The sequence below is a fragment of the Prionailurus viverrinus genome, chromosome B4 (assembly GCF_022837055.1).
Source record: "Prionailurus viverrinus isolate Anna chromosome B4, UM_Priviv_1.0, whole genome shotgun sequence".
Classification (NCBI taxonomy): domain Eukaryota; kingdom Metazoa; phylum Chordata; class Mammalia; order Carnivora; family Felidae; genus Prionailurus; species Prionailurus viverrinus.
The window spans coordinates 52,556,172-52,578,320 of record NC_062567.1 but is presented as its reverse complement, the minus strand read 5'-3'; the positions used below and the strand labels follow the sequence as shown (position 1 = coordinate 52,578,320).

General features: G+C 36.7%; 1 protein-coding gene across 2 annotated transcripts in view; it reads left to right on the top strand.

The window, feature by feature from the left end:
* The window catches only part of ABCC9 (ATP binding cassette subfamily C member 9), a 143,917-nt gene that overhangs the window by 38,191 nt on the left and 83,577 nt on the right, over positions 1–22,149 (top strand). For both annotated transcript variants that reach the window (XR_007154077.1, XM_047867417.1), the window contains exons 14-19: positions 79–119; positions 1,022–1,164; positions 10,059–10,167; positions 14,902–15,009; positions 20,906–20,978; positions 21,871–21,976. Coding sequence is in view for 1 of the 2 variants with exons in the window: in XM_047867417.1 (XP_047723373.1) it covers positions 79–119; positions 1,022–1,164; positions 10,059–10,167; positions 14,902–15,009; positions 20,906–20,978; positions 21,871–21,976 (580 nt within the window). In the remaining variant the exon portion in view is untranslated. The remainder of the gene's footprint in view (positions 1–78; positions 120–1,021; positions 1,165–10,058; positions 10,168–14,901; positions 15,010–20,905; positions 20,979–21,870; positions 21,977–22,149) is intronic.

Here is a 22,149-nt window from a genome sequence, read left to right as displayed (position 1 = left end):
AATAATAGATGCTGCATTAAAGTTACTGAAAATGTTTCATAGTTGAACGAACCTAATATATTCGATTTCTCTCCACAGTCTTCATGAACGCAGCAATCCCCATAGCAGCTGTTCTTGCTGTAAGAAACTTTCTCTTGCTTTTGAACATGGAACAGAGTCAGTGTTTAGAAATGATTCATGAGCAGGAATGTGTGGGTGGTAATATATATTACTTCACCTCTGCCAGTTTTCTCTTTATAGTCCCCATCGTAATAGTTCTAATCCAGGGTTTCTCAACTGTGACACTATGAACTTTTTGGCCCAGATAAGTCTTTGTTGTCAGGGCCTTTCCTCTGCCTGGGGATGGGTAGCAGCATCCCTGGCTTCTACCAGTTAGAGACCATTAACACTCCCTAGACATTGCCAAATGTGCCCTCGGGAGCAAAATTAACAGTAGTTGAGACCTAAACTGTTCTAATCTCCACAACCTGGTTCCAAGACATTCTTACATCAGAATCATGCTAGATCAACAACCAGAAGATTACATTATATTTCAGACTAAAAGGACAAACCTGGGAACTCGTATTTTATTTAGAAATGTAAATACATCTGCATCAAACACTAATGTTGGCAATTTTAGTAAAGATACACAATAGGGACCCTAAAGCAATGGAATATCTTAGTTTGCTCTTAGAAAATTTAGTATTGCTTGGAAAGAACCTGACTGGTTGTTAAGAACCCTAGGTTCACTTCACAGTTACTCCCCCTACTCAGTAATTTGACAGAAGTCAGTTTCCTAATCTGTAAATAGAATCTATTCTGCCTTTCTCACAAGTTTCTTGCTAAGATGGCATGTAAACCATTATGTACTCTACCAATAACAAGTATTATTTTTCCTCAGGAGTAATTTGGATAAAGCAATTGTTTTCATATTTGCAATGGACGTATTGGGGTAGCAGAATATGTTAGGTTTCTAAAATTGAATGTAAGCATTTGTGAAACTTTCTCCAACTTTCTCTAAAGAACTTCTTTCTTTGCACAGACGTTTGTTACCCACGCGTATGCTAGCGGGAACAATCTAAAACCTGCAGAGGCCTTTGCTTCACTGTCTCTCTTTCATATCCTGGTCACCCCACTGTTCCTGCTCTCTACAGTGGTCAGATTTGCAGTCAAAGCCATCATAAGGTATGCATTGGAATATCTGAAGTTCTTTGCCTGATTATGGAAATAATATATGCTCATGGTAGTAAATTTGAAAAAGTATAAAGAACAACATTCAAATCACTGCCCATTGTTAAAATTTTAATATGCTACTTTTCAGTCTTTTACAACTATTTTTAGATGAAAAGAATTATGATTTTAAAGTAAAAATTTTGAATTTATGTAGCTTTTGATTCATTATTTCACTTACTGGTTTTATTTTTTCTCTTCATTAAGATCATGATGTTTATTGGCTCCGTGATAGTCTATTGTTTTGAAGTCCTGTACTCTAATTTATTTAACAATTACTTCCTTATTGGGCATTTGGAATGTTTCTACTTTATACCTAACATAAATAATATAACTAACACTGAGATAAATGTCTGTTTTTGTCTTTAAACTTTTCTCTGATTATTTTCTTAAGACAGATTTCTAGAAGTGGGGATACTAGTTTAAACAGTATGCATAATTTTAAAATTTTTATTAAGGTTTTTATTTTAATTCCGGTATAGTCATCATATGGTGTTATATTAGTTTTAGGCATATAATATAGTGATTCAATAATTCCATATATTACTCAATGCCCATCAAGATAAGTGTACTCTTAACTCCCTTCACCTGCTTCACCCCTCCCCCTCCCCACTATCAGTTTGTTCCATATAGTTAAGAATCGGTTTCTTAGTTTGTCTCTTTTTTCTTTGTTCATTTGTTTTGTTTCTTAAATTCCACGTATGAGTGAAGTCATATGGTATTTGTCTTTCTCTTAGTAACTTATTTTGCTTAGCATAATACTTTCTAGCTCCATCCACATTGTTGCAAATGGCAAGATTTCATTCTTTTCTGTGGCTGAATAATATTCCATTGTGTATGTGTGCATATGTATGTATATATCTCTTTATATCTATCTATCTATCTATCTATCTATCTATATCTATCTATCTTCTTTAACCATTCATCTATCGATGGATACTTCCATCATTTATCTATTGTAAATAATGCGTCAGTAAACATAGGGGTGCATATATCCCTTTGAATTAATGTTTTTGTATTCTTTGGGAAAATACCCAGTAGTGGGATTACTGGATTTGTAGGGTAGTTCTATTTTTAAATTTTTGAGGAACCTCCATACTGTCTTCCACAGTGGCTACACCAGTTTGCATCCTCACCAGTAGTGAAGAGGATTCCTTTTTCTCCACATCCTCGCCAACGCTTGTTGTTTATGGTGTTTTTGATTTCAGGCATTCTGACACTTTGAGATAATAATACCATTGTGATTTTGATTTGCATTTCCCTGATGATGAATGGTGTTGAGCATCTTTTCATGTGTCTATTGGCCATCTGTAGGTCTTCTTTGGTGAACTGTCTATTCATGTCTTCTGCCCATTTTTTTCATTAGATTATTTGGAGTTTTTTTGGGGGGGGTGTTCAATTGTATAAACAGTAAGAATATTTTTAAGGTCCTTAATGAATATTGCTATGTTGTTTTCCATTTACAGAATGATAGGTCAAAAGGTGTACACATTTTTAAGATTTTTTAATGAAAATGGCCATAATATTTCTCAGTGAAGCTGTGTCAGTTTATATTTGCACTAGCAGTGATGGACAGTGTTCCCATCAATCCATAGTTACTGTTTTAATTTTAATTTAATCTGGAAAAAAATTTAAGTAAGGCTCATGGCTTCTGCAAATGGAAAGACTCTGCAAAACCACTCCACATTTTTCTCATTTTAAATGTGCTCTCCAGTGTTTTTAACCAGTGTATAGTTTGTCTCAGATTTACAGTTCCCCACAATGCACAACAATGAAAATAAATGTGATAAGATAATGACCATTTCCCAGAATTTTTCTTGTATTGTATAAATAAGTATGCTACCAAACTATATCATATAATGCTGTTTGTGCCACAATCTACTGCATCTTATGCTGCATTACAAGCAAGAAAGTCTTAAAGTAGTATTTTGCTTATTGTATAAGATCTTATAAACCTCAGCATGTTTCATAAACAGTCATATCATGTCTGGCTTTTGAAAGAAACGTCAAGATATTGCAATACTGAGAAAAATTGGAAAATGGAGGCCTTAAATATATGACGCCTGGTGTTGTCATTGATATAAATGTTGAACATTTCTTGTAAGGTCTTTTAAATGAGATAATTTTCCCAATGGCTATGTATTACTAAGAAAACTGGTATCTGATACTTAAAATATCAGAATCTTCAGTTTTAGGCAATAGTTTATATTGGTTTAACAATGGCTTAATACCAAACAACATTCAAATGCATATGCATTATCTTATTATAAACTCAAGTTCTGATTGGTTACAGTAGTATAATCCTCTTCTGTAAGATGTGTCATTAGTAACCAATTCTGGAACTGTTAGAGTTTAAAGATCACTCCCTCTGGCCTCATCTGCTTCATTTTCTTTTCTTTCTGTTCTGACTCTGAAACAGTTATACCGAACACTGACTGATTTTTGTAGCACCACTTCCAAATTAGGCAGTGCTCTGGAAGGGAAGCTACTTCAAACAATAAAATTGATAAATGGCCAAAGTCTGCTATTTTGGTCCTTATTTTCATTTTCTCCATTTAATCGCTGTCCCTCTCATGGTTTCATTTTTAATTGGAATTTGACTTTGTACCACAAATGGGGATAGAAAACAGTTAGTTGGTAACTTATAACAGATAACTTCTATGAAGTCAGGAGGTTACCAAGCATCAAAAGGACTTTAAGAGTGTATTTGAAAAAAAAAAAAAACACAGAAAAAAAAACCCATCAAAAAACCTAGGAGTTCCTTCCCACTTCGTAGTATACAATCCTGCAGTAGTAAATCCCGGTAAAGTTGAGAGTGGATAATATTCACTATATATTTCTGCATAGCACTCTTTCTTCGTTATGTCTCAGGGAAAGGCATTTGCCAGTTTGATAAAGACCAGTCTGTTTTCAAGGCTCAGCTCCAGATTTCCCAAGCCATAGGCCGAATAAAATCAGCTTATAAACACTTGCTTCTCTAAAATGAGTCTCAGTGGTTGATTTGTGGGTCCTACAGAGATGACCGACCAACAGGGGAGGCCAGGCTTTTTCCCCCCTGTGTGCTGGTTCTGGGAACCCCAATGAGCTTTTTCCCAGTTTTGACTGGGTTTGGCATTTTCTTCTGTGCCTGGGAGCCCGTGACCTGTCTTTGATGCCAGTTGGCCCACAACGAGCTGAGCAGCCTGTTTATAATTGGAGACTTTGGTGAGCTGATTTTGAAACCTCCTGTTCAGGACCGTGGAAGTCATAAGTTCTCTGCTGCATTCTTAAATACATTCTGAAATTCAGCGGGTTAGAATGGAGCACAGCATACTTCCAAACTCATGTTATACATGCCTGTAAGAGACTTACATACTTCTCTATTGTAGGAAAATTCCATGCCATGTAAAATTCATTCCTACATGAAAATTCTACACTTTCTTTTTAAAATGTTTAGTTTGGGGGGTGCCTGGATGGCTCAGTCGATTGAGCTTAGGGCTTCAGCACAGGTAGAGATCTTGTGGTTTGTGAGTTTGAGCCCCACACAGGGCTCGCTACTGTCAGCCCAAAGCCCATTTCAGATCCTCGGTTCCCTTCCCCCCCCATCACGCCTCCCCTGCTCGTGCGCGCTCTCTCTCTTTGAAAAATAGATAAACATTAAAAAATAAAAATAAAAATGTTAGTTTGGAGTGTCTGGGTGGCTCAGCCAGGTAAGCATCTGACTTTGGCTCAGGTCGTGATCTCACGGTTCATGAGTTCGAGCCCTTCATCAGGCTCTCAGTTCTCAGTGCAGAGCCTGCTCCAGATCCTTTGTCTCCCTCTTTCTTTCTCTTATCAAAAATAAATAAACATTTAAAAAATAATAATAAAATAAAACAAAGTATTAAAATACTTGAGTAACAGTGATTTTCCAGGATGCTTGCCTCACTTTTCCACTTTGCTTTATTTGTAAGGACATAATTTGTGTGTTTTTGCTTTTCTGGAGGAGAACATAAGTTGATATGTTGTATCCTTTATAAATAATTTCAGTTTAGGTTTCTGGTATTTGATGTATCATGCAATATCTATGTACAAAAATATTATTGGCTAAGAGAAAAATGTGTAAAACCAATCCCTTGCTGTGTCGGAAAATAACTCTGTATCTTTTCTTTCATGTACCTCAGAAAGGAATGTAAGCTTGGCTAGTCCACTACAGTTACATTTGATCAAATAAATTGTTACTGATATTGATCATAGAGCATGCATACATGCATATCATCATGCATATCATGGAGCATGCATACCTTGTCCCTGTTTACAAAAGTTTCATAGTTCCTACAGGAAAAGCGCACAATTGCCAGTATAAAATAATTTATTCCCAGTGAACTTAATAGCACCTGTCCAAGGTACTCAAGCTTTATCTATAAACCCAAAATGAAGCTTGAAAAGTGAAAAAGTGACATGTGTAACTAAAACCTTAAATACTTGTATGAATTATCCAAAAACATGAAAAATTAGTAAAACACTGAACTATAAAAATGGTGGAGGAAAGCTAGGAAATTGGTATCAAATACACCTGCTGTCAAATCCTAGTACTGCCATAGAATACACATTGTTCAACTTCAAGCATGTTATTTAGTGTCTTTGTAGCTCAACATCCTCACTTATCAAATGAGCACAATAGCTTATACTTATGGTAATTGAGATAATTAAATGAGATAGTATATGAAGAGTGCCCAGCACATTGCCTAAATATTTTAGGTACTCTACCCATTTCTGTTTTACTAATTTACACACATTTTATTAATCCCCACTTTGTGCTTCAGAGAGATATCTTCTGTGGGTCCACATGCATTCGTTAATACTTCAGGTACATTGCTAGGTATTAGGAATTGCAAAGATGAAAGGTAGAATGAAATCTGCAGGGAACCCACAGTCCAGTTGGAGAGACCAAGAAGGGAAACTAAGTACAATATGGTGTGTTATGCTATTACAGAGCTCTACACAGAATGCCATGGGCCCATATGTAAGGCTCACTAAAGCTCATTGAGAGAGAAGGCAGACAGTCTGGTCAGTGAAGATTTAAAAGAGTTAGTGGTTCCTTAGTAAGATCTTAAAGAATAGGTAGGACTCGATCAGTTGAAGAAAAAGGGAAAACATGTTCAATCTGAGAGAACAACATATTCACGGTGAAGGGGTGAGTAAGTAGGTGAGAATTCTTGGTACATTCAGAGGACTAAATTTAGTTGAGTGTAATTGGTGAAACTTTCTAATATGCAAAGTGGCAGGGGATGAAGCTGGAGAGTGAGATCCTGATCAGCCTGTAAATGATCTAAGGACACTGAAGGCAAAGGGGTGCCATTTGTTATTTTAAGGAGAGAAATGGATTTTTAATATATAACTCTGGCAGCATGGTGGGAATTACTTCACCCATGGTCAGGATTCCTGAATTTTCCATAATTGCTTTGCTTCAGTGATTTCTGAAAGGACCTTATATGAATAAGAAATGCTTTTTGTATTGCCCATTTATTCATTCACCAGACATTTCTTGAGAAATTACTATGTTGTATTTTTGGCATTGGGCTAGATTCTAAAGATGAAAATCTTTGCTCTTAAGGAGTTCACGGTGTGATGGGAGAGATAGACGATAACAAAAAATTATAAAACAGCACTGCCAGGGACCCTCAGCCTAGAATGATGGGGCCAGGGGTGGGGAAAGGAAGGAGAGGTTCAGAGAAGTGTTCATCTTGGGATCCTCTGATATTCATTGTAATTGGAGTTCCGAAGTGAGGTGTTACAGAGAGGAAAGAAGGTTCTCTCCATGCCTCAGTTACACTCAGAGACCACTGCTTTCTGATGTTTAGCAAGAATGGGGCTCATTAATTTTATGAAAGCTTCAGTAAGATTTGTGTGTCTACTAGAAAAGTGAAATGGAGAATTGAATCAACTGACTTGACTTAAATGTCTGAATTATTGGTTTATTCCTTCTTTGATTTATTGAGCATTCATTGAGCAATATATGCCAGGAACAGCTAGACATAGTTACAAAGGCAAATGAGCCTGGTCTCTGGGCTTCCTTAGTGTGCAAAGACACAATGTCTGATTGTTTAAAAGGTATTCTTAAAAAAAAAAAAGGCTTATTTATTTATTTATTTATTTTGAGAGAGAGCACAAGCACGTGTGTGTGTGTGTGTGTGTGTGTGTGTGCGTGCGCATGTATGTGTGTGTGTATGTAGAGGAGGGGCAGAGAGAGAGAGAGAGAGGAAGAGAGAGAATCTCAAGCAGGCTCCAGGCTGTCAGCTCGGAGCTTGACTCAAGGCTGGATCTCACAAACCTATGAGATCATGACCTGAGCCCAAACCAAAAGTCAGATGCTCAACCAACTGAGCCACCCAGGCGCCCCTAAAAGGTATTTTTTTGAATGGCAAAGCTGTGCTCCCTAAAATCCACTCTTCAAAATATAAGAACAGAATGACAACTAAAATCTATTAAGGTTAAGAAGATCTTTTACTACTACTTCTAAGGTAGATCTTAGAAGTTCCTATCACAAGAAAAAAAATCCTAACTATGTATGGTGACGATGTTAACTAGACATTGTGATGATCAGATGGCTATATATGTAAGTATCGAATTGTTATGTTGTATACCTGAAACTAATATAAACGTTATATGTCAATGATACCTCAATTTAAAAAGTACAGAAGAAAAGGCTGACATTTAAGATTTATAAACTACCATTTCATAAGGCATTTCTAAGGCATCTTTCTCTAAGTTCTATGTGGTCAGTATTTGCTGACAAAGACTTAAAGAAAGTACACAAACTAAAGCTCTTCTTTTCTCGTTCTTCCTTCTTTTCTTCCTTTTTCTTTTTTTCTTTCTGAGGCGTCTGAAATTAATTTTTTTAATAGCAGTAAAGTATACATAACATAAAATTTACCAGTTAAACCATTTTATGTGTATAGTTCTATCGTATTAAGTATGTTCACATTGCCGTGCATCCATCACCACAGTCCATTCCAGAATTTCTTCAGCTCCTTACATTTGAATCTCTACTCATCAAAAAATAACTCCCTGTTTGCCTCTCCTCCCAAGCCCTGGAAACCACAACTGAGTTTCAGTCTCTATGAATTTGACTATTCTAGGTCCCTTATATAGGTGGAATCATACAGTATTTGTGAGGGCTTTTTTGTGCCTGGCTTATTTTACTTAGCATAATGTCTTCAAGGTTCATCCCTGTTATCATAACTCTAATACATTGAGTCAGGAATTCCAGAACCCTGGTGCAGGTGCTATTGAAAACAGTATGATGGTGCCTCAAAATATTAGATATAGAATCACCATACAATGCATCAATTCCACCTTTGGGTATATGCCCCCCAAAATTCAAAGCAGCAAGAACTTGAATACATATTTGCACACCCATGTTCACAACAGCGTTATTCACAGTAGCCATAAATTGGAAACAACCCAAATATCCATCAATGGATGAATAAATAAATAAAATGTGGTATATACAGACAATGGAGTATTATTCAGCCAAAATTCTTCTTCAACAATTATCCTTCTTAGTTCTCTGTAAATGCATTTTGGAAGCTAACAGTTAGACCAGCACAATGGATTTTATTTACCTTTATGTTTCCAATGAAAAGAAGCAGGGTTTTTTTTGGCATTCAATGCCACCGGGCTTAAAGATGATAGGCAACAGACTGAGATAAATTTACTTTTCTTCATTTTATTAGTCTGACACACACACACACACACACACACACACACACACACACCACAAGCTTTGCAGACCTATTTGGAGGCACTTGACTACCAGCTTAAATGAAAAAAATATTAATTTTTGTTTCAAACCTTTCTTAGTTTCCTACCAAAGGCAATATTTCCTCTGTGGCTGATGCTGCATGTGCCAAGCCAGTGTATCTACTTTTAGCATCCTAGCATGCTAAAAGGAACATTTCTTTTCCTCTGCAGCTTCACAGAATTTTCTTTAGCATATTATTTTATTTATAGGTGGATGCTTTCAAATCATGTTATTGTTTTATTTGGTTCTTTCTTTTTGCTCCTGATTCTGTAACAGTGGTTTTAAAAAATGCCTCCTAGGCAGGCCAAGGATCCTCGTGCCCTACCCAAGAAGACCATCATAAAGAATGTTTGCAAACCACTCTTCTAGAGCTGTAATGTGCTTATGAAGCACTTTAGGACTTTGTGAAAATGAGTATTTTGATTCAGTAGGTTTCGGGTGGGGCCAGAGAATCTCTGGTAAGCTCTAGGTGATGCTGATGCTTCTGGTCCTTTGCCAATACTGAGCAACAACTGTCTAGAGGCCCCTCTTATTGCCAGGTTCAAAAAATATGTGTAATGAAGCAAGATGGCAGAATGGTCATGGACCTCAGATCTGTGTGTTATATGCTAAATGCTTTTAAGCAGGCTACTTAACTTCTCTATAACTTATTTCCCCCTCATTTGTATAATTAGAATAATAGGTCCTTACCTCATTGGCATTATTATTTTTAACCTCTCTGTTTCAAGTTCCTACTCAACTCTACTGGCTTTGACAAGAAACAGAATTGCAAAAAAAAAAGGTGCGAAAAAGTTAACTGAATTCAAGGGGGTGACAAATTGTTTCTAATTTTTCTGATACTTTTCTAGTTTTAGCACTGAAAGTACCCAGTCCTGGGAGCCCATCATTCTTGGGCATTTTAGTTAGGATGTTTGTTCCTCTGAGCTAAATTCCCAGTTGGTGTTGAGAAATGACTCTCAGAGGTGACTTACTCAACATGATAATTGGTAAAGGAGATGCTTGTTTATTTTGGTAGAACTTCATCATTGGCACTTTTATTTTTAACCCCTTTTTTTTGTTTGTGTGTTTGTTTGTTTTTTTGCAGTGTTCAAAAGCTGAATGAGTTTCTCTTGAGTGATGAGATTGGTGAGGATAGCTGGCGAACTGGCGAAGGTTCTCTCCCTTTTGAGTCCTGTAAGAAACACACTGCAGTGGTAGGTGCTTTTTCTTCTTACTGAAGCTGTGAATATGTAACAGTCCCAATATTGGATGATTTTCAGTGAGTGCAGTTAGAAGAAATTGTAAGCTTTACTTTTAACCTTTATGAAGAAAAATTGCCACCTGCTTCTACAACAAACTTCAAAAGTCTAAAATTTATAAACATATGTATAAGGCTTGATATTAGAAATCATTAAAGAATTATCCCAAGAGGGAAAGAACATGTTCAATGAAAAAAAAAAAGGTTGTCTACCCCAGGGCACCTTAACCTCAGGGTTGAGCATCTGGCTCTTGATTTCAGCTCAGGTCATGATCTTACAGTTCGTGGGATCGAGCCCACATTGGGCTCTGCACTAACAGTGTGGAGCCTGCTTGGGATTCTCTCTCCCTCTTTCTCTTTCCCCTCCCCTGCTTGCAGGTGCGCATTCTCTCTCTCTCTCTCTTTCTCAAAAATAAATAAACATTATAAAAAGGCTGTCTACCTGAAACTTTATATAAAAACAATACAAAATGAGTGTAACAACTCCCATATCATATTCTTCCAATACCTTTGAGCTACACTTTTTAGTTTAAGAAGTGCTTTTTGATGTATTATATCTTTGACTCACTTAATATAACATTATATTACCTATTTTTATTTTTCAACTGAATATATTGAGTGTGTGTATTGTGTGGCTTGAATATGGCCATATTAGTAAGCAGCAGAGCAAGGATTAAAACCTGAGTCTTGTAACCCTTAAACCAGTTTATTTATCCACTACACAAATATTTACTCAATATCTACACAGCCTGGAAACATGGTCAATATTATTTTGTTCTGTATTTGTTACATGTAATGTGACATGTACCATGTATTTGCCTGTGTTTATAGATTTCAGGGATATAGATATGAACAAGGGATGTAGCTATGAACAAGGCAGACAACCTCATCCTTGTCATAGTTTGCTTTCTGAAGGCAAGAGTCAGATGATAAGTTTAAAAAATGAGATAATTTCACTTTGAAGAAAATTAAATAACAGATGAGAGAGTGACTGGTATACTGGAAGTAGAGTGGTCATTTCCCAGAAGGCCCCCTCTGAAGAGCTGGCATTTGGGCTGAGACCTTCTCAACAAAGATCTGGGGAAAAAAAGCATTTCAGGCAGAGAACTAGTAGTTGCAAAGACCCTAAGGTGAGAATGAATTCAGTGTGCTCAAGGAACAGAGGGACACTATTGTTGAAGCCTGGTGAAGAATGCAGAGACAAGACAATGTAAATGAATTCGGTGTGCTCAAGGAACAGAGGGACACTATTGTTGAAGCCTGGTGAAGAATGCAGAGACAAGACAACGTAAGAGCAAGGATTGAGGGTCTGGACTGTATTGACATGCAGTAGGAAACCATTGGAGGGTTTAAAGTAGGCACTAATATAATTTTGGTTATATTTTTAAAAGATCACTTTGGCTACTAGGCTACTAGGTTGACGGTAATCAGTGGGAACAAGAATAGAACAGCTAGATCAGTGATCAGTGAGGAGATTGTTATAATCACATAGGCAACAAGAGATGATGGTTAGAGTTAGTTTTTGTGGCACTTGCAGTGGACATTGTGAGAAAGTGATCAAATTCAGTGTACCTTTTTTTGGGTTGAGCTGATAAAGACTTGCTGATCAACTAGATAAGGAGGCTGAGAAGTGAGCAGGTCGAAGTTGAGGTAGAATCGAAAGGCATATTTGCACATGGTAATTTTGAGATACTGATTGACATCTAAAAAGACAAGTCAGCTTTGGAGATGTAAACTTTAGAATCATTAGCCATTAATTAATATTTAAATCAATGAGACTTGATCAAACCACTTTCTTGAAAGGTATGTCTGAATAATTCTGAAGAAATTCTTTGTAATTATATGTATATATTTCATAACAATAAAATATAGAAAGATGTTATATTCTAGAGAGAGTCATGTTATAATTAATATTAGTTATTCATGTTACTATGAGACAAAATATGAATATATTTACTACTTGTATAAGCAAACAAAATCGCACATGCCATCTCTTGACTGGAATTAACTGAGGCTTGGAAAGTCCTCTTACCAGGAAGTCAAGCTATATTAAATTTTTCCTTAAATCATGTTTAAAACTACTAAAAATAGTTGAGATGAGCACTCAATTATATTTAGACTTGCTGCTTTCTTCTGCTTTTCTGGAGTTATTCTTTACTCTCCATTAAGTTATTTTATTGAGCGAGTGTGATTTTGTCTGAGAAGGAGCTACCACCCATGCCTGTATACACTGGAGTAACAATGCTTCAAAATGCTTGTTTGCTATTGTGTGGCCATGGACACAAAAACAAGAACACATTATAGAGTGGAGGAAAAAGTGTAGGAAAAAGGTTTCCTTTGAGGCAGCAGGAAAGTCAAGTATTTGATTAGAACCAGCGTTGTCATCCTTTGAGATGGTAGGAGATAACCACAGAACTTATTAGATCATCTCTCAGAGATGTGAGGATGAGCAGAGTCGATGACCCCAGGAACGGGGATGTGGTAGGTCAGGTTTGTGGAGTTAGGGAAATCTGAAGAACCTTTTTGCATGAGATGAGGGATAGAAGAAAAATTGAACTGAGTAAAGGTTGCTGGAAGGAAAAAAGAATCCCCTTCAAGTGCATTCAATATCTTCAGGGTTATTGAAACCAGACTGGACTTCTGATGTCTTTCAGGGTCATTCATCACTGCTGATGGGCCAAACCACAAACGACAAACTTTTTTAAATGGAGTGAAAAAAGCTGTGTGTTTGAAAATAACACTAATGGAAACTTCTTCTTGAGAGCTTAAGATGCTATGTATTCTGTAAAAGCTTAGAGTTAAGTGGTTTTGGCTGTAGAATCTCCATGGAGAATTAGTGACATTCTAGAGCCAAAGTCTCTTCAAATTACATCTGTGGAACTCCGACTCAAATCTCTGTCAACACATCTCCTCCTCCCACCCTCTCCTTGGTTTTGTGAAGAACATGACGTCATTCCTTTTGGACCTCTGGGGCAATACTACTATGGAATTAAAGACTCTAGAAGACAGTGGATTTATGTAAAGGCATAGACCTGTCTCGTGAGGAAGATACACTTAGCTTAAAGGATAGTGACTTTATGTATCTCATGTGACATACTTCCAGGCTCATCTGTGAGATTGTGAAAAGAAAAACAAAACTAAAATAAAATTTCAGGAATAATCTCTATTTTTTTAAGTGAAATGCATTCAGTATTTTCTGTGGGACAGAATCACTGCTCGCTCTGCTCAGTACCTTTTTAATCTGTGTATTTATTTGCATGTAGCCTAGCAATGTACTACTTGATAATTTGATGTTCTGTTGATATAACAATTGATGGAAATTGGAAGAGCAGTATCTTGTTTGGATTAAATTACTGATTATTTAAGGACATTTTTAATTCCCATAGTAGAATTCAGTGGATTTTTCAAAAAACTAAACCTGCAATTCCAGGCCAAAAAAAAAAAAGTTTCACAATTCTAGAATACTTTGCTCTTATAGGTAATTTAACAGTTTAAAAATTTTTTTAACATTTACTTATTTTTGAGATAAAGAGACAGAATATGGGGGGGAGAGGGACAAAGAGAGAGGGAGACACAGAATTGGAAGCAGGCTCCAGGATCTGAGCTGTCAGCACAGAGCCCGATGCAGGGCTCAAACTCACGAACCATGAGATCATGACCTGAGCTGAAGTCGGACACTCAACTGACTGAGCCACCCAGGCACCCCAGTAATTTAACAGTTTTAAAGTGTATTATTATTTAGCCTTCATAAAATCTATAAGGTAGTTAAGTAAGACGGATAATTTTTTTTGAAATACTTGTTCACTAGATCAAACTTTGAGCTCATAAATTTTTCTAAATTAGAAGTTTACAGAACTGAATTTTCTACCTTCTCTTTAGCCATGTGTCTCAATATACACAGAATTGAAGTCAAGTTAAGAGAATAACAAACTTCTATGACCTAATTCAAGTTCATTTTAAGTATGTGAAGACTGTCCAACCTCGGCTGGCATCCTCTGTATAATGAAATGCTTTAGTCCTTTGACCAAGAACAATGCTATAACATTTGGGAAAGACTGGATCATTTTGTTATTCTTACATCAGCATTATATAATGTTTATATACTTATGAAACAATATCCATGCATGTTTGGACCAAAAAAATCCTAGATTGTTATGCTTTTTCTCACTCCGTAGTGGATCCCTGGGTGATCTGAGTTACGTGAGTGTAGGAGATTCAAAATCCTCTTGATTCAGAGGGTGACCAAAAATGTACTGTTGGAGCATGTACAAGCCAAATGGTCTTACAAGTAGATTCTAGTTTAACCTGAGTTAGTCTGTTTGGCTTTGACATGCATGCAGTTTTTTTACTGCCCAGGCATATTTACCCGGAGAGCTGGAGAAAGAGTATCCAAAACCTAGTTGGGGTTCCACACTTTAAATTCCATCTGTTGCAAGTATCACATTTTTGTATTTTTAATTTTTCTTAAAAGGCTTGTGAATTAGGTTTAAAATTATAGTTTAACACTTTTTGTTATTATTTGCTTTTTTATTTGGAGAAGCTATTGAAATAATTAAAATATCATGCTCACTTTCTTTATTTCTTTTTCTTGGAATTCAAGTGGAGAAGTAGCAATATGCCTTAATGTTTAGTAAAACCTCTTTTTTTTGCATAAAACTTCAATTTGTGTTTTTTCCCACTTGGAATGCAGCAGCCGAAAACTATAAACAGGAAGCAGCCTGGAAGATATCACCTGGACAGCTATGAGCAATCAACAAGGCGTCTACGTCCTGTAGAGACAGAGGACATTGCAATAAAGGTTATTTTATTTCCTGGATTCTTGCACGAATAGAAACATTTATGGTACTATTTTATGGTGAAGTTCTGTATAAGTGTCCTAAATTGTGCCCTTAAAGTCTCTTTACAGTGATCACTAATCCTCATAACATTTTCAAAGTGTTCTGATGAGTTCACTTCTCAGTTCTTCGTCACCTCAAAACCACATTTCTTGCTCTAGCAGTATGTTTTAATAACTGGAGGGTGAGCCTTTCTTCTGAATCTGTGTTAGAAGCTAGCATCCAACGTTATTTCCTTTCATACTCTTATGTTCCTCTACCTAATAAATTGATTTATAGAGAACACCAATACTATAAATCCAATTTTTAAGGAAATAGATAGTAATTTCCTTCAACTAGGAGAGGCTTAGACCAGTGTTGCATGCATTCACCCAGTTTCCCAGTAAGTGTCTTTGATCTAATTTCAAACAGCCTTTTGTACTCTCCCAAGCAAGTGTGCTTAGGTAGAACAGGCCACCAGGGAATCAGCGGCTGAGGATTGATAGTGGGGATAAGGTCCAAGGAGGGCTCAGTGCTGTTCAGGAACAGATGCCTGAGCAGTCAAGGGCTTTGGGACATTAGTACAGCCAGAGTTCTGGAAATTAGCCCTTTTAGAAAACTAGCTGTGTTGAATGTGGGGCTATCCAACTCTCTGTACTGCCCAGGCCAGTCAGAGAGTCGGGGAGCCTCACTGGGGAGTATAACAGAGCCAAAGGCTACATTTAAATATCTCTCTCTGTATTGTCTGACACAATGCTTGTCCCACAATAGGCACTTAGCAATTGGAGCAAATGTGTTACTGGATGGAATAATCTAATGCTAGCTAGCCCAACCTCTGCCTTCGATTTGATGTGTGCCTTTTGGGTAAATTACTTTGCCTCCCTGAGCTATGGTTTGACCATCTTGAAGTAGAAATGCCATTTTAGTATGGTTGTTTCAAGGTTAAAATATGTCACATGGGAATCTTAAAAGAGCTTTAGTGATTCTTAACCCTGGCTATACATTAGAATCTCTTAGAAAGCTGTGTGTGTGTGTGTGTGTGTGTGTGTGTGTGTATACATATATATACATATATGTGTATATATACGTATATATACACATATATGTATATGTGTACGTATGTATACACATATATGTATATGTGTACGTATGTATACATGTACATATATATATATATATATATCCCAGGCACCATTTAAAAAAATAGTTCTAGTAGTTCCCTAGACAATTAGAATGTGTGATGGGGTGTGAAGTACTAGGCCATGACAAAGTATGGAATGAGAGACTAGAAAGGGTCCTCTGTGCTTCTACTTCCAGTTACGCCCAGATAGCAAGTAATGCATGCATGACTAAAGGAACAGGGTCAGTTTTTTTCTATTAACATTTTCTGTTCAATATAGTAAGAATCTAAAAATACATCTTTTCCATGTGCCTTGCTAAATTTGTTTTTATTTCGAATGTAAAAAAAAATAGAGGCTATTATTTTTTTCTAAAGTTGACCTTTCACGCACAAAAAAACCCAAAAAAAACCCCAAAAACAAAAAAAACCCAAAAAAAAACAACTCTGCCAAAAAAACACAAAAATACCCAGAAAAACTGCTTAGCAATGGATACTACAGTTTCAGGCCCACCAGCAAGCCTTTCAGTTTTTATTCCTGTTGGAAATTCTCAAGTTGGTAATAACTCATTTGCTTTGAATCATTTTTTATTACATAAAAATAAAACATGCCTTCAGAAAAGTACATAAAATATATATATGTGTGTGTGTGTGTATATATATATATAGATAGATATATATATATATACACCTTTAAGTAAAAAAGAGAACACCTATGGAACCCACACCAGGAAAAGAACATCGCCATTTTCCTCCGAAGGGCCTCCCAACACACACATTTGTTGTTCTCTCTCACATCTCCAAGAAACAGTCACCATGCTGACTTCTATAGTCATAATTTCCTTGATTACCCTTGCTATGCACACCTCCTTAAAAACACACTGTAGTTGTTTTAAGTTTAACTATGTGTGTGTATTTGTGTGTGTTTTGTTTCTTTTGCTCATGATGTATGTATAATTCATCCAGATTGTCCTGTGAAGTCGTACTTCATTCTTTCTCATTACTGTGTAGCATTTCAGTGTTTTCCTTTATGGCTTATGCTTTGTTTTTTGTCTCATTCAAGACAAGTTTTCCTTCCAGAGGTCATAGAGATGATTTATAGTAGCTCCTAAAATCTTTGAAGCTACACCTTTCACTTTTAGTTCTTTAATCAACCTAGGATACATTTTTGTGTTTGGTAAAAAGTAGGGATGTGATGTGTAGGGAAATCAGTAACAAGTAATTTGGGTTGTAAATTTAGCAGTAGTAAATTCAGTAGTGGTAATTTTACTACATTTAGTAGTAAGAAAGGTCTGATTTAATTTTTATATGATATCTGGCTGCCCTCATCCCACATATTGGTCACCGTCCCCACCAACAGTCAGTGTAGTCTTATACACACATCAGGGATCTTATATGTCTGGATTGATTGCTGGCCTTTATTTATTTTTCTTTCATTTGTTTCTTTGTCCCAAATTCCACTGCTATGATCACTACAACTTTCTAATAAACATTGGCATCTTTTAGGATGCGTTCTTACATGTTACTGTTTCTCTTCTAAAATAGCTTCTCTTATCCCTTTAGTGGGAAAACGTCTTACATGTTTCAGGGCTTACAGCTCTGAATTTGTCCTTTTATTTATACTTTGACTTGGTATTTCCTTACTCCTTGCTTTAATGAGCTTTTTTATACACTACATTTTATTCAGCATTTTTACTTATTTTTACTTATTTTCAGCAGGAGGAAATGAACAATGGTCTGTGTAAGACCCTGTCTTTAAATTATTAAAAATTGTTTTGAGATAAAATTCACATAACATAAAATTAACTACTTTAAAGTGAACAATTCAGTGGCATTTAGAACATTCACAATCTTGTGTAACCACCACCTCTCTTCCATTGCAAAATATTTTTGTCACCCCAAATGAAAACCCCATACATGTTAAGCAGTCACTCCCCATTTACCCTGCTCTCTTGCCACTATCAATGGCCAATCTGCTTTCTGTCTGTATGAATTTGTCTGTTCTGGGTATTTTATATAAATGGGTCATGTAATAGGTAACTCATATCTATCTCATTCCTTCCTTTTTTTCCCCTTCCTTTACTTTTAATACATTTTCCCCTTGTCCCTGATCCTCACTTCTATTCTGTACCGTTCCCCTGCCATTATGGTACCAGTTGTAATGTGCTCAATGTTTATGCCTAAATATACTCTCATATCCTTGTAAAATATGTGATAAGCATCCATGTGCTTTCGGTGTCCTGAAATGTTTTTATGATGGTTTGCTACTTCTCACAGCACTACTGTGTTCCATAGTATGAATCACTGCATTTTCCTTATCCCCTAGTGACGGACACTGGATTTGCCTCCATCTTCCTTCTATCACAAACCATGCTAAGATGATCATTTTTGTACTTAACCTTTTATGAACCTTTGCGAAGATTTATTTATTTTTTTAATTTATTTTTAGAGAGAGAGAGAGAGCATGAACCTGTGAGCAGGGGAGGGGCAAAGAGAGGGAGGGAGAGAGCCAAGCAGGCTTTTGCTGTCAGCGCAGAGCCCAATGCGGGGCTCAGTCCCACAAACTGTGAGGTCACGACCTGAGCCCAAATCAAGAGTTGCACGCTTAACCAACTGAGCCACCCAGGCTCCCCTGAACCTTTGCAAAGATTTATATGTTAGCTGATTTTCCAAGGTCAAACAACTAGTTAGGGGAACCAGGATTTTAACCCTGGTGGACACATGAGACTATTTTGTAAAAGGCAGGAGGGAGTGGAAGTGCAGATTGCAGCAGGAGAGACTAATGTTGACCCTCCTCCTCTACCCCTCTTGAAGGAAGCTTGTTCTCTTTTACTTCTGTGCAGCACCAAATCAAGAGGCGACACTGCATTCTTCTAGCTCTTCTCTGCTGCTTTCAGACCATATATTTTCTTCTCCTGCATCCTTGTGAAGCTTTGGCATTGTCTATCTTTATCACATCTATTATCAAAGGACCTCATCAGCACCTCCACACCATTGCTGAAGATTTGGGTGCCCGTTTCCTTGTTCATCTCTCTAGCTTACTTGGTGCCATGCATGGATGTGGTTTAAACTTCCAAGGGCCCAGCTATCTAGTATCCCAGCCCAGAAATTTCTTGCTCTGCTTTCACTCCATTTCCACAAATGGTCACACCTGGCCACCACCTGAAACTGCTGCTCCTCCAAAATCATAAACTCCTTTATGTCAGTCAGTCACTGACACCACAACCCTACCTCCAACTCTCTCTCTCTCTCTCCAAAGGGCTTCACCTTTGCTGACACTGCTTTTTTAACCTTATTGAGACCTCCAGCAACTTGAGCCCCTTCCTTTTGTCTCAGTCCTTCAGCGCTTTCTGTAAGCAATCCAACTTTGTGCCTTTGATGCTCCTAGAACAGGCTGCTGAACTCTATGGAGGAAATGACACAATGTGCCAGTTGGCAGAGCCACACATATTTATGACCTCCCCATTCCACTGCCCCTCAGTAGTTCCTGGTGATCCTTTACATGCCGCCCATCAGCATTAGTTTCCTCAGTCTCCAGTAGCTCTGTCTTCTCACCTTTATCTGTGTCTGTCGTGTTGTATTTGCTTCTGTCCATGGTTTATTTACTCAACTGGTTGCAAGCTCCAAGCAAGCGGGGAGGATGCATTATACCTTTTTTGTAGTCTACATAGATACTAACACAGTACCTCACACAGAATGGGTGCTCAGCAAATATTTGTAAAGCAATCAGTAATTCAACCCTTCCGTGCCACCCTCCTTCCAGGGCTAATTTCTTGCACATCTATTTGATAGACAGTACTAAATGTCACACATCTTACGAGCTAAAGAAAACCTACATGGAAAATTACAATTTAGACTTTTCAAGTAACTTCAATCCAGGGGTTTTGTTGTACCTCTCATTTCCCATTTTTGTAACTATTAAACCTATCAAGTCCAGGAGCTCCTGGGTGGCTCAGCCAGTTAAGTGTCTGACTTCAGCTCAGGTCATGATCTCGAGGTTTGTGAGTTTGAGCCCTGCATCGGACTCCACACTGATGGTGGAGTGCACACACTCTCTCAAAATAAATAAATAAACTTTATATAAAAACTAAAAACAAAAAACTATCAAGTCCACTTCACACTTCTTAATACAAATAGATTGCTTTGGGTGACTATAGGTCTAATGATATTTGCTGCTTGTTGAGGTTTATCCCACTAAGATATATTACCTCATTTCTGTGCTTTATTCCTCTCTTCCTTTTACTCATTCCTTGAACTTCATTAAATGGCACTAAATCCACACACTTCAAAACCTTATTACAAAACCTTCCTCCTTGGCTAACAGAGGCATTTTGTTGGAATAATTTGACATGATTTCCACTCTATACTTTGCATCATTAGGATTCTGGAAATTGCCTAGCCGTGAGAAAATAATCAATGCTGGTGTTACATTGGAAAATATTTGGGATGATTACTTTTTAGGAATGCTCACACGTAAATGATCTAGTAATCCCAAACTTTCAGAGAAAATTGTAATTTTTAGCCTTTTCATAGTATCACTAATTCTTGAAAGACCCTCCTTTCATTTCCATTCTTTTTTTTTCATATATACCTCTCAATAGTTACAATTCTAGCTAACTCTAAATTAGAATTTCACCACTGTGTGTTCTACCTTATATTGAAAGTCTTCCAGTGTCTTAAAGACAAAATGTATTTTATTGGAATTATTCTCTAAAAATACATACATAATTTTATATTTTAACTTATGTATTCTTCTTTTCTAGGTCACAAATGGCTACTTTTCATGGGGCAGTGGTTTAGCTACATTATCCAATATAGATATTCGAATTCCAACAGGTGAGAGACATTTGTTATTATTTTTTATTTTTAATTATGACAAGTATGGATTTCCAAGGTAATTGATCTTAACAAAAAAAAGATTGCTTAAACATTATTAATGTTATTTATAGTTGTTTATTTGCATCATGTAGCTCATAAGCCACTGTATCATCATGGAAGTGATTGGAAATAAGACTTGCCTTTCACTACAAAATGTGTAGACATTTGGACAAGTTATTTACTGTCCAAATAAGCTGATAACAGCTTGTTGCTGATTTGTCCATTTAAATAATGGGGTAGTTGATTTTTCATGTTGTTTGAAAAAGGATTTAAATAAAGACTATATAAGAAAATTATTTTCTATCCCTGAGACAACTAAAGTGTTCAAGTTATTTTAGGCTCAAATACCCAATAATTTTTGGTTAAAATGCCTAGATATCTGAATAGAAAAAATGTTTTGATCTGGCCTGATGGTCAATAGATTGAGATTTTTCTATTTTACATGCGTATCAAAGTAAGAAATTGGAGAAGTCATCTTAATACCAGCCCAATCCCTTTCATCTCAATTATCAAGTTGAGTCAAAGCTGCCTTCTTCACCTGAATGAATTGAATAAAAAAGTTAAAACTAATTGAGATTATTTAGGCAATTATTTCGTTGCTCTATTCACTAATGTCAGCTATTCTTATAGTTGGAAACAGTAAATCAAGACCTATATCTTTTAATTTTTCTCTCCTTTGTCAAAAAAAAACCTCATGTATCAGAAAAAGGAGCTATTTAGAATACCTTATTGCTGGAGACCAAGTGTGGGCTATTGATTTTGAAGCCTCAGCCTTTTCTAAATGTATTTTGGTTTTATTTTACTAGAATTCCATGTCCTCTTGCTGTTATCCTTTATCTAATTTCTCTAGGTCAGTTGACCATGATTGTGGGCCAAGTGGGCTGTGGGAAGTCTTCTCTTCTCCTTGCTATCCTTGGTGAGATGCAGACACTGGAAGGCAAAGTTCACTGGAGCAAGTATGTGTATTTTTAATTGGTTTCTATTGCTGTATCATCCATCCGATAATCTTACAAAGGGAAGAAATGAGAGCAATAGATTCCTACATTAGGAATCTGAGGATCCCCTCAGAAATAAGTGCAGCTTTCTAAAAAATTAAATTAGTAGAAACCTTAAAGGTCATAAATTAAAA